Source organism: Dendrobates tinctorius, unplaced genomic scaffold, assembly GCF_039654945.1.
Source record: "Dendrobates tinctorius isolate UK_male_01 unplaced genomic scaffold, ASM3965494v1 ptg000063l, whole genome shotgun sequence".
Lineage (NCBI taxonomy): Eukaryota > Metazoa > Chordata > Amphibia > Anura > Dendrobatidae > Dendrobates > Dendrobates tinctorius.
The window spans coordinates 18,251,515-18,265,479 of NW_027361731.1; the positions used below are offsets into that span (position 1 = coordinate 18,251,515).

The 13,965-nt window shown below is 44.6% G+C and overlaps 1 protein-coding gene across 1 annotated transcript in view; it reads left to right on the plus strand.

The window, feature by feature from the left end:
• The window catches only part of LOC141093967 (uncharacterized), a 744,741-nt gene that overhangs the window by 570,451 nt on the left and 160,325 nt on the right, over positions 1-13,965 (plus strand). The window contains exon 6 of the mRNA XM_073579640.1: positions 8,077-8,167. Within this exon, the coding sequence (XP_073435741.1) occupies positions 8,077-8,167 (91 nt within the window). The remainder of the gene's footprint in view (positions 1-8,076; positions 8,168-13,965) is intronic.

The following is a 13,965-nucleotide window of genomic DNA, read 5'->3' on the forward strand; positions in this document are numbered from 1 at the left end:
CAGTTGTACCCTTATGGGGGAATGATCTGACACGGTTCTTGGTAAATACTCAACCCCCTATACCAGAGATATAATATTCATATTTCCAACCGCCAAGTCAATTCTGGATAGCGAATGGTCAGACGTTGAATAACAAGAGTATTGTTTGATATTGGGGTGCTTAGTGCGCCAAATATCTATCAACTCCAGTTCCGATAGAACTCTGGATAGAGCGGTCCGTGAGGCTGACTCAGGTATAGTTCCTGTATGAAATTTATCCCAGTACGGGTGTAAATACATATTGAAATACCCCATCATGAGCAAAGGCACGTGTGGGAGTGTGGAGGAGAGAGTGAGTATTTTTTTCAGCACCTCACCGGAGTAAGGTGGAGGGATATACAGTGGGGAAAAAAAGTATTTAGTCAGTCAGCAATAGTGCAAGTTCCACCACTTAAAAAGATGAGAGGCGTCTGTAATTTACATCATAGGTAGACCTCAACTATGGGAGACAAACTGAGAAAAAAAAATCCAGAAAATCACATTGTCTGTTTTTTTTTCATTTTATTTGCATATTATGGTGGAAAATAAGTATTTGGTCAGAAACAAGCAATCAAGATTTCTGGCTCTCACAGACCTGTAACTTCTTCTTTAAGAGTCTCCTCTTTCCTCCACTCATTACCTGTAGTAATGGCACCTGTTTAAACTTGTTATCAGTATAAAAAGACACCTGTGCACACCCTCAAACAGTCTGACTCCAAACTCCACTATGGTGAAGACCAAAGAGCTGTCAAAGGACACCAGAAACAAAATTGTAGCCCTGCACCAGGCTGGGAAGACTGAATCTGCAATAGCCAACCAGCTTGGAGTGAAGAAATCAACTGTGGGAGCAATAATTAGAAAATGGAAGACATACAAGACCATTGATAATCTCCCTCGATCTGGTGCTCCACGCAAAATCCCACCCCATGGGTTCAGAATGATCACAAGAACGGTGAGCAAAAATCCCAGAACCACGCGGGGGGACCTAGTGAATGAATTGCAGAGAGCTGGGACCAATGTAACAAGGCCTACCATAAGTAACACACTACGCCACCATGGACTCAGATCCTGCAGTGCCAGACGTGTCCCACTGCTTAAGCCTGTACATGTCCGGGCCCATCTGAAGTTTGCTAGAGAGCATTTGGATGATCCAGAGGAGTTTTGGGAGAATGTCCTATGGTCTGATGAAACCAAACTGGAACTGTTTGGTAGAAACACAACTTGTCGTGTTTGGAGGAAAAAGAATACTGAGTTGCATCCATCAAACACCATACCTACTGTAAAGCATGGTGGTGGAAACATCATGCTTTGGGGCTGTTTCTCTGCAAAGGGGCCAGGACGACTGATCCGGGTACATGAAAGAATGAATGGGGCCATGTATCGTGAGATTTTGAGTGCAAACCTCCTTCCATCAGCAAGGGCATTGAAGATGAAACGTGGCTGGGTCTTTCAACATGACAATGATCCAAAGCACACCACCAGGGCAACGAAGGAGTGGCTTCGTAAGAAGCATTTCAAGGTCCTGGAGTGGCCTAGCCAGTCTCCAGATCTCAACCCTATAGAAAACCTTTGGAGGGAGTTGAAAGTCCATGTTGCCAAGCGAAAAGCCAAAAACATCACTGCTCTAGAGGAGATCTGCATGGAGGAATGGGCCAACATACCAACAACAGTGTGTGGCAACCTTGTGAAGACTTACAGAAAACGTTTGACCTCTGTCATTGCCAACAAAGGATATATCACAAAGTATTGAGATGAAATTTTGTTTCTGACCAAATACTTATTTTCCACCATAATATGCAAATAAAATGAAAAAAAAAACAGACAATGTGATTTTCTGGATTTTTTTTTCTCAGTTTGTCTCCCATAGTTGAGGTCTACCTATGATGTAAATTACAGACGCCTCTCATCTTTTTAAGTGGTGGAACTTGCACTATTGCTGACTGACTAAATACTTTTTTTTCCCACTGTAAATGGCTACTATAAGGATTGGGGTATTATGTATAGTACCAAATACAGAGACAAAGTGACCCTCTGAGTCTACCATGATTTTGATGCATGTGAACGGGATGGCTCTATGAACCAGAAGACTCACTCCTCTAGAGTGCGTGCTATAGACTGAATAATATTCAAATGACATCCATGACCTATGCAGGTAGCTGGTCATGCATACAGTAGTTCCCTAACCCAACTGCATATAAAAAAACTAATAACCCATATAAACACCTTAATAGACATTCCTCTTCTAATAAGAGGATTGAGGCTTTCCATGTTCCTGGAGTCGTGTGACGGGCTGCCTCTGTTGTTGTTATGTAGCACACCATGTGAATTCCAGCCTCCCCGCTTATCTAAACAGGTATTAAGTGGCTACCTGCCATAGAACAGACTGGCAAAAATTGAAAAATATTATACGCAGGGAAGGGGTAAAAAAGAAGCCACAACCGTCTGCTTGTGTCAGGATCACACAGTTCTCAGGGGCGCCTGTTCCGTAGGTCTTTTTCGTCATTGTCCAGCCACACCAAGTCATCATGCGGGGTCACAAAGAGACTCGGAGTCTAGCAGGATAAAGCATGGAGTAGGGCACTTGATTATCTCTCAGTCTTTTTTAATATCAAAAAATTTTTACTCGCCTTTTTTGTTATTTCTTCAGAAAAGTCCGGATAAATGGAAGTTTTATATCCATTAGTAGAGAGATCTTAACGTTCTCTGGCTTTTTTAAGACTGGACGTGGGGGAGAACCTGGTTGGAGGGGTCTGCTGGGCACCCTGTGTGCTCGTTCAATTGCAAAAACTAACGAGAGCGCCTCCTTTCCTATGGTATTATATAGCCACTCTTCAAAAAATCCCTCAGGATCCTTTCCTTCCACTTGTTCGGGGACCCCCACCAGCCTTATAATATTTCTGCGCTTCCTGCATTTCAGCCAACAGTAGGGAAATGTTCTGCACAGTTTTCTTAACATCTCTAATAATTTGAGGCATTTTATCCTCCACGCATCCAACTCTCTCCCATTTACCGTATGGAGGTCCTGTTTAATACGGTGGTGAATATCCTCCTTCATGCTACCCATTTGTTCACTAATCATTGCTAAAGTAGTGTTAAACAAGGAGACGGCTGCAAATACATCTCTCAGTAGTTGGTTCAGGGACATCATCCTGTGAGGGAACCCATAGCCCAGACTTGCTCCCTTTGGTCTGCAGGGGTGATCCAGACTTGCTCTCTTTGGTCTGCAGGGGTAATCCAGACTTGCTCCCTTTGGTCTGCAGGGGTGATCCAGACTTGCTCCCTTTGGTCTGCAGGGGTGATCCAGACTTGCTCCCTTTGGTCTGCAGGGGTGGCCTTTCCTCACATGATATGAGTGTCTGCAACATGTTCCCATCTTGTATCTCTTTTTTCCATCCCCAATTGCTGCTCAGTTGTATTGCGAGCATCCTCCATGCCTGATTATGCCTCAAGCTGCAGGGGAGTCACAGAGACCCCTTTAAAATGTTCTAGTCTTGCAGCAGCATCTGCTGCTCTTCCTTTGGCTGGAGTACCTTGTGTAGAAGCCATTTTGAAGGATTCATCTTCCCTCGGCCGGGTCTCCTTCTCTCCCACTTTCCTGCTGCGTGTCATGATTTATCTCCACAGCGTGGTCCCTGGAGCACAGACCGCATTTAGAGGGGACACATTGGTCAGTTCTAGGCTGTATGACTTAGGCTAAAGCCAAGTAACCAAGGATATTTCAAGATGGAAAGCAGGAGCTGTGTAAAACATTTCTTCTTCACATGCTGTCTAGGCCATGCCCGCAACAGTAACTATTAAACAATTAGTGTTAGTAGCTATGCAATTTTACAGTAGAGGGAATAACAACAGGTTTAGAATAAACAAGAAAGTCTTTCACTAGTTAATGTTAGTGTCCTTTTCACAAAGGTGGTGCGCCCAGTCTTGGGAGTCCGAGTCACCACGTGAGTTCTCACTCAAAACTCTGGTTCTAGCTGGGATCACCAAGTTTTCCTGCTAGGCCGCAAGTCTCTTTCTGAAAAAGTATATAAAAGCCCATTGAGCCTTGCACCAATCGGCCCCTTCCCAAAGTGTACTCCTAGTCCCAGCTGACCCCGTTACCGTTGATGATAGCTGGAAGTGACGACCCTGTTGTTCCTCCTCAATCGCAGGCGTGCCTCTCCTGTCGCAGTCTCCGCATGGGTCTTCTTGCCTTGACCATCGGCGGAAGTCTCTCAGGCTCAAAGCAGAGAGGACTGGGCGTCAGCATTGTCAGGCCTCGGAGACTTGACCGCAGTACGCAGCTTCTGGCTCTGACCAGTGTAAGCCGTTCTTGGGGATATCTTCTTGGGAATCCAGACGTTACCAGAAGGTGACCGACATCTGGGTGGCGTAGACTCCCCTCTGAGGCCTACCACGCTGGTCTCAGCAGTGTCCCTGGAGCATGTCTGCCCCACTTCCTTCCCTGGTGCCAAATCTTCTCATGGATGGGCACGCAGGGCTTTTATACCAGGGAAGTCTTTCCTGTGGGTCACCTGATCCTGTCAAGCACACAAGGTCATTCACCCTGCAAATCTTCCAGCATACTTTCGTTCCACTTGATTTTGGCTTTCCAGCAGATGGCAGCCTCTCCTCATCAATGGTACCTCATGCAAGAATTCTCCAGATATGTCATGGCTTCTTTTTACATTCTTATCTATGGGAATAACAGATGGAAAGAACTGGAGAGGTGAGGACTCTGGAAATGTCTGTAGTGAGATTTATTAATGTGTCTCTCCATAACCAGGATTACACAGTGATGAAGAAGACCTCTAGTGAGCGCTGTCAGGACCCTGTGTCTGAGGGATGGGGAAGACCCCAAAGCTCAATCATGGGGCCTCCACCTCACACCCTGAAACATGAGGACATCAATGACCAGAAGATCCTAGAACTCCTCTACAAGATGACTGAGCTGCTGACTGGAGAGGTGACACTGCTGGGACATTATACAGTAACACTATAAAGGTATCGGGGGATGACGGTATCATTGTATGTGTCAGGTTCCTATAAGGTGTCAGGATGTCTCCGTCTATTTCTCCATGGAGGAGTGGGAGTATTTAGAGGGACACAAAGATGTTTACAAGGACGTCATGATGGAGGTTCCCCAGCCCCTCACATCACCAGGTAATAGACAGGACTAAATACACACGGCCTATAATTATCTGTATGTAAAGAATGAATTCAGTCCCTGTATGTGTTTCCTCCAGATCTATCCAGTAAGAGGACAACACCAGAGAGATGTCCCCGTCCTCTTCTTCCACAGGACTGTAAACAAGAAGATCCCAATGTTCCTCAGGATCATCAGGTAGATGGAGAGAAGGTGTCATGAGATCTCCCCTATGATGTGTAGACGGCTGTGAAGGTCTTGTGCTCAGTCTTGTTTTATCCACCAGTATTATATACACGAATAGAAGCAATCAGCATGAGAAATCTGTGTATCCACTGGATATTGCACCAACAAACATGATACACAACTAAAATATGCGTATAAAATACATATTTATTAATTCAATTAAAAAGCATGATGTATATAAATACAAAAATAGGGGAAAGGCAAAAACCAAAAAGTGGAAAAAATACTACGCAGGGTGATACGGGACACACATATTTAGAGCACCAAAGCAGTATAATATTGCCATATATAATATATAAATTCCAATATCATTAGAGTAACATGGCAGAGGGTGCACAAAAATATATATAGATATACAATAAATATCAGGACAGTACTGCACAAAAATAAAGCCAAATGGATAACTATCCTCAGATGCACAAAAAGTAAATATATATTAAAGTGTTAAAAAGTAATACATACAGACCCGGTAATAAAAGTCAAGTGACCAGAGATAATAAAGTGCAAATATACATTTAGTATAAGGTGCCAATGTATAAGGAAATGCCCATAGAGGAAAATAGAAGCAGTATACTGACCAGCGAGAGACCCCTGCAGCAGCCCGCACCTGCCCGACGCGCGTTTCGCCTGAGCTTTGACAAATCCTTTATTACCGGGTCTCTATGTATAAACTTTTTAACACTTTAATATATATTTTGCTTTATTTGCTATATATATATTTGTGTGCACCCTCTGCCATGTTACTCTAATGATATTGGAATTTATATATTATATATGGCAACATTATACTGTTTTGGTGCTCTAAATATGTTTGCCCTGTATCACCCCGCATAGTATTTTTTCCACTTTTTGATTTTTGTCCATCCCCTATTTTTGTATTTATTATATACAGTGGGGAAAAAAAGTATTTAGTCAGTCAGCAATAGTGCAAGTTCCACCACTTAAAAAGATGAGAGGCGTCTGTAATTTACATCATAGGTAGACCTCAACTATGGGAGACAAACTGAGAAAAAAAAATCCAGAAAATCACATTGTCTGTTTTTTTTCATTTTATTTGCATATTATGGTGGAAAATAAGTATTTGGTCAGAAAAAAAATTTCATCTCAATACTTTGTGATATATCCTTTGTTGGCAATGACAGAGGTCAAACGTTTCTGTAAGTCTTCACAAGGTTGCCACACACTGTTGTTGGTATGTTGGCCCATTCCTCCATGCAGATCTCCTCTAGAGCAGTGATGTTTTTGGCTTTTCGCTTGGCAACACGGACTTTCAACTCCCTCCAAAGGTTTTCTATAGGGTTGAGATCTGGAGACTGGCTAGGCCACTCCAGGACCTTGAAATGCTTCTTACGAAGCCACTCCTTCGTTGCCCTGGCGGTGTGCTTTGGATCATTGTCATGTTGAAAGACCCAGCCACGTTTCATCTTCAATGCCCTTGCTGATGGAAGGAGGTTTGCACTCAAAATCTCACGATACATGGCCCCATTCATTCTTTCATGTACCCGGATCAGTCGTCCTGGCCCCTTTGCAGAGAAACAGCCCCAAAGCATGATGTTTCCACCACCATGCTTTACAGTAGGTATGGTGTTTGATGGATGCAACTCAGTATTCTTTTTCCTCCAAACACGACAAGTTGTGTTTCTACCAAACAGTTCCAGTTTGGTTTCATCAGACCATAGGACATTCTCCCAAAACTCCTCTGGATCATCCAAATGCTCTCTAGCAAACTTCAGACGGGCCCGGACATGTACAGGCTTAAGCAGTGGGACACGTCTGGCACTGCAGGATCTGAGTCCATGGTGGCGTAGTGTGTTACTTATGGTAGGCCTTGTTACATTGGTCCCAGCTCTCTGCAGTTCATTCACTAGGTCCCCCCGCGTGGTTCTGGGATTTTTGCTCACCGTTCTTGAGATCATTCTGACCCCACGGGGTGGGATTTTGCGTGGAGCAACAGATCGAGGGAGATTATCAGTGGTCTTGTATGTCTTCCATTTTCTAATTATTGCTCCCACAGTTGATTTCTTCACTCCAAGCTGGTTGGCTATTGCAGATTCAGTCTTCCCAGCCTGGTGCAGGGCTACAATTTTGTTTCTGGTGTCCTTTGACAGCTCTTTGGTCTTCATCATAGTGGAGTTTGGAGTCAGACTGTTTGAGGGTGTGCACAGGTGTCTTTTTATACTGATAACAAGTTTAAACAGGTGCCATTACTACAGGTAATGAGTGGAGGAAAGAGGAGACTCTTAAAGAAGAAGTTACAGGTCTGTGAGAGCCAGAAATCTTGATTGCTTGTTTCTGACCAAATACTTATTTTCCAGCATAATATGCAAATAAAATGAAAAAAAAAACAGACAATGTGATTTTCTGGATTTTTTTTCTCAGTTTGTCTCCCATAGTTGAGGTCTACCTATGATGTAAATTACAGACGCCTCTCATCTTTTTAAGTGGTGGAACTTGCACTATTGCTGACTGACTAAATACTTTTTTTCCCCACTGTACATAATGATTTTTAATTGAATTAATAAATATGTATTTTATACACATATTTTAGTTGTGTATCATGTTTGTCCGTGCTACCACCAGTATTATATGTTTTATACTTGTGTAATGAGAGCGGTGGAGATGGCAGGATTAGAGCTGATCATAGATGGGACTTCTCCATCTGTCTGTGACTTTTACAATATTTGTTTCAGGGTGAAGATCTGACCCATATTAATACTACAGAGACATATGTGAGGGGTGATGAGCGGTGTAAAGAGGAGATTCCTACATATGACTACCCAGGTGAGTAGTGACCACTAAATGCAGAGGAGTCACAGATTCTACTGTAATTATATGTTGAATTTCTATCGGCCGTACCGGTCCTGGAAGGACAGTCAAGTGAGAAGCCAAACCGTTTTGAGGTCAACAAGAAATATGTAGGCAGATCAGGAAAGGATATAGAAGTCTGGTTCGGTAATAATCTACTCAAAACCGGGTAACAACTTAGCTCTGGTAATAGCAGATTGGCTAATTTGACTCTTACACAATGAACTAAGTGACCCTGTGAATTTAGTGCAGCATCTCCACCAGCACAGCCATGGACTGTATTGGGAAGGCTGGTTAGAAAAGTGACAGTGCAGGAGCATGCCAGTACAAGACCATTACAGAGTAGTCATGGTGAGACGTGACATGGCAGCATATGAAGTTCTTCTATGATGCAGAAATGAGCACACTTTTTTGAAATGACCATACTGCTAAGAATAAAGATCATTTCCCCCCTCTGCATTTGGCTGCGTGCGGGCACCAGGCAACATAACACTGTTAACCTGCAGATTGATTACACATTTGCAGGTTAACAAAGTTATTTTTGGTGACGAGTTCCCTTTAACATAGCACAAAAATGCACCAATAAAAATGCTCATAACCCGGCGTACAACGGGATCAATAGCTAGTCCTGATATATGGTCCCACATCCTTATATATGCTCCCCAGCCTGGTAAATGCTCCCCCAGTCTGGTATATGCTCCTCCAGTCTGGTATATGCTCCCTCATCTTGGTATATGCTCCCCTAGCCTGATATTTGCTCCCCCAGTCTGGTATATACTCACCCATCCTAGTATATTCTCCCCTATCCTATCCTGAGTAAAAAAAATGGGATAAAAAGGTGGATTAACTCCGCACTGCTTGAAAGATAGAAGACCAAATGGATATTCAGATGTAAAGGTGGCTTTATTCAACGCGTTTCGGAGTACTTTTGTGGATCCTGATGAAGGAAACATAATACTCTGAAATGCGTTGAATAAAGCCACCTTTTCATCTGAATATCCATTTGGACTTCTATCTTTCAAGCAAGTTATTCCACCTTTTTATCCCATTTTTTTTAACTCTGGCTGGTCATGAGGGGACCGGTGGATCTGAAGCAGTTAATATTTCTGTGAGCCTGTGTTTGGGCTCTATCTGGTGAGTAAAATCTGATTAGAGGTATCTCTTAATATCCAGATAAGACCCTATTGCGCTTTTACTTTCCTTCCAGAGTCTTATTGATTCCCCTATTCTATCCTGGTATATTCTCCCCCATCCTAGTTCCTCAGCCTATTATATGCTCCCCCAGCCTCGTATATGCCCCTGCAGCATGGTATATGCTCCCCCATCCTGTTATATGCTCCCCCATCCTGTTATATGCTAACCCAGCCTGGTATACACTTCCCCAACCTGGTATATGCTCCCCCATCCTGATATATGCTCCCCCAGCCTGGTATATGCTCACCCAGCCTGGTATACACTTCCCCAACCTGATATACGCTCCCCCATCCTGGTATATTCTCCCCTATCCTATCCTGGTATATGCTACCCTAGCCTGGTATGTTCTCCCCCATCCTGAATCCCCAGCCTATATAATGCTCCCCCAGCCTGGTATATACGCCTGCATCCTGATATATGCTCCTCCAGCCTGGTATATGCTCCCCCATCCTGGTATATTCTCCCCTATCCTATCCTGGTATATGCTACCCTAGCCTGGTATGTTCTCCCCCATCCTGAATCCCCAGCCTATATAATGCTCCCCCAGCCTGGTATATACGCCTGCATCCTGCTATATGCTCCTCCAGCCTGGTATATGCTCCCCATCCTGGTATATGCTCCTCCAGTCTGGTATATGCTCCTCCAGCCTGGTAAATGCTCCTGAATCCTGATATAGCTCCTCCAGCTTGGTATATGCAACCCCATCCTGGTATATGCTCCCTCATCCTGGTATATGTTCCCCCATCCTGGTATATGCTCCCCCAGCCAGGCATATGCTCCCCTAGCCTGGTATATACTCCTCTATCCTGGCATATGCTCCCCTAGCCTGGTATTTGCTCCTCCAGCCTGGAATATGTTCCTCCAGCCTGGTATATGTTCCCCCATCCTGGTAAATGCTCCTGCATCTAGGTATATGCTTCTGCATCCTCGTATATGCTCCTCCAGCCTGGTATGTTTTTCCACCCATGGTATATGGACTTCTATAGCCCCATCCTGGATCTGCCCCCATCCACCTTTCCTACAGCTCCCCCAGCCTGGTATATGCTCCCCCAACCTGGTATATGCTCCCCCAACCTGGTATATGCTCTCTAGCCTTGTATATGCTCCCCCAGCCTGGTATATGCTCCCCCAGCCTGGTATATGCTCCCCCCAGCCTGGTATATGCTCCTCGCAGCCTGGTAAATACTCCCCCATCCTGGTATATGCTCCTCCAGCGTGAAATATGCTCCTTCAGCCTGGTATATGCTCCTCCAGCTTGGTATATGCACCCCCATCCTTGTATATGTGCCTCCAGCCTGAAATATGCTCCTTCAGCCTGGTATATGCTCCCCCAGCCTGGTATATGTCCCCCAGCCTGATATATACTCAGCCAGCCTGGTATATGCTCTCCAGCCTTGAATAAGTTCCCCCAACCATGTATATGCTCCCTCAGCATTGTGTATGCTCCTCCAGCCTGGTATATGCTCCCCCAGTGTGGTATATGCTCCCCCAGCCTGGTATATGCTCCCCCAGTGTGGTATATGCTCCCCCAGCTTGGTATTTGTTTCCCATCCTGGTATATGCTCCCCCATCCTGCATGCCCTGCTGTTGTTCTATACTGTAAGGTAGCGCTTGTCGTTAAGGTAGGGGATACTCGCTAGTCAGCCGATAAATCACGTCCGTCACTGGTTTCTCAACATAACTCAGTCCATTCAGTTTATTATGCAGCATAAACCATCAACAGCAACAGAAAGTTCATATCAAATCAGCATAGCGTCCATGACAGAGCTTCACTCTGTTAATCCTGTGGTCACACAGGCTTTGCTATATCCGGTACACAGGCTCTCTAGCCTCACAGTTATATCCCCCTGTCCGGGTTACCTCAAGGCTGCTTCTTAGTGCAGACGTTCATTCCCTCCAGGAAACTATGAGACACACGTCTCCACGTACACTCAGGAAGGCAGACCCATCTTCCTCAGTCGGCCTCACGTCAGCCAGACGAGACCTTTCATACGGACCAACCGGGTCCAAACATTCACTCATATGACCTACCCTGGCCACCTTATATGATCCGTAGCCATGCCCACCGGATCACATGGCTATGACCTCATCACAGGTCCTTCAAGCATTCATACACATATATTTTACTATGGCGTTCTGGACACCCGCCCCTAGGTGGGCTTGTAGGTGATTGATCCCACCAATCTCACCAATCACCAGAAGGCTTCTCCCTAACACATTGGAACAAAAGATCAGCTCTGCTGATCAGCACATAATCAAGCCTTCATCCCAAGACCACCCACTTTGGGATACATAACAGTCCTTTAGGACCCTGCTCCTACTCCCACTTTGGATCTGACTATCCGCCCGTCCTGGGACACCCACACAGCGCCCCCTAGCGGACGCAGTGGTCACTACACCACAATACATACAAAGAAAAAGCAATGAACCTTTCCCCCCGCTCCCCGGCTACATGTCTGAATTAAATATTTAAATTTTGTTGAAAACGCTGTGTGCAAATTTTTCTTCAGTAAAATAGCGCCAGATATTGTGCCATGTGCAGGCGCTGACTCCGGCCCAACACTCCCAGCTTTAAAGGAGCTCGCGGTATATCCTCACGTATTCAGTCTCCATCCTCGTCATCCTCCTTGTCACTTCTATTAATGCTGGATGTGTCCTTCTGACTCCAACCACACTGCGCAGGAGCAGTCTATACCGGCTTTGGACAGAAGGACGCATCCAACGCTACATTATAGATACAGTCATGGCTGAAAGCAAATTTTGGCAAAGTACCAACAATTTTGTCTGGCTTGGAGATATCCGTGTCTGTGCGTTTCATACGTGTGGGAACCATGTGCCGCATCAGTATCACACATAAGGGCACCTGGAAATCAGCAGTACTGTTTGCGCTAATCCCCGGTGCCGGGTGTTGAAGACAGCTCACATCACTGTCCTCTGCTCTGCCTGTGATCAGTGAGAGCAGGGAATAACATTGAGAGTTGTTTTCAGCCCCTGCTGTCTACATAGAGTGTAAAATTAAGAATAAAATAAAAAATCACATTATAGTCACCTTAAGGGCTCATACTCATCTGCAAGGAAAACGGATGAGTGCAATCCGATAAAAAATCAGACCGCACTCTGATCAGTGTTATTCTGTGAGTATGCTGCAACTGTTCTTGATTCTTGGACGACACTAATCAATACAATGGGTGCGAGAAAAAAATTACATGTTACTTGGACCATGAGAGCGCCATCCAATTTTTACACATCCATGTCCTTTGAAATGCTGGCAATTCATCTGCCGCGTACAGTAAGATCACAGCATGACCCAACAGAATAGAATAGATAGAATAGATAGATATTAAGATGTCAGTCACATATAGAATTAGTACAGTTTGTGTGCAGGTAACTCTACTTGTATTTTATTAGTTACTAAATTATCTTCTGAAAAAAACTGGCGTGGGGTCCCCCCGACAATTTTTTAACGAGCAGAGGGAAAGCAGACAGCTGTGGGCAGATGTTTATAGTGTGGGAAGGGGGTAATACCAGTGGAGTTTCCCAGGATATTAATATCCAACAAAGGCTTGGCAGACAGCTATGTGCTGATATTAATAGCCTACAAAGGGACGATGGACATTGGCCCCATTCTAGACTAAAAACATCAGCTCTCAGCAGACCCAGAAATGGCACATAAATAAGGTGCACCAATACTGGCACTTACCCTCACTCTTCCCACTTGCCCTGGTGCGGTGGCAAGTGGGGTGATAGTTGGGGGGATTGATGTCACCTTTGTATTGTCAGGTGACATCAAGCCCAGAGGTTAGTAATGGAAAGGCATTTTTAAGACTTCCCCATTACTAACCCCATAGTCAAATTTGTATAAAAAAAAAACACACATTCAGAATAAAGTCTTCAATTGAAAGAATGACCCAGACTCCTTTAATGAATCTAAATTAAACCATGCTCACATCATCTCCCAGTTCACTGAAGCCAATGTCTCCTGTAACAGAATTAAAATAATAAACAATAATATTCCTCACCTGTCCGCTGAGAAGATAATAATCCATTTGTCCCATGACAGATCTTGCACTGCTACATCTAGATGGCACGCTGCATTATTGCATGATGCCACTATACAGCCTGCCATCCAGCAGAGACACTGAGCTGTGCGTGCTTGCTCAGCTCAGTGTCTCACAGTGAACTCTCTGCGAGTTCACAACCAATGAACTCAGTTCAACTCAATAACGTCAGCGTGATTGCCGTGGGAAGAGTTCTAACGTTGCTCATACTAATGTTAGTGAGTTGAACCGAGTTCATTGGCTCTGAATTTCCCTGACCTTTCTGTCGGCACCGCGAGAGCATGAGAACTTTTTAACATGTGTTCTGATGTCAGTGCGGGGAAAGGAGTTCACTGTGAGACACTGAGCTGAGCAAGCACGCACAGCTCAGTGTCTCTGCTGGATGGCATGCTGTACAGTCGCATCATGCAACGATGCAGTCTGGATGCAGCAGAGCTAGACATGTCGCTGGACAAATAATTATCTTCTTGGCTGACAGGTGAAGAATATGGTTGTTTATTATTTTAATTTTGTTACAGGGGA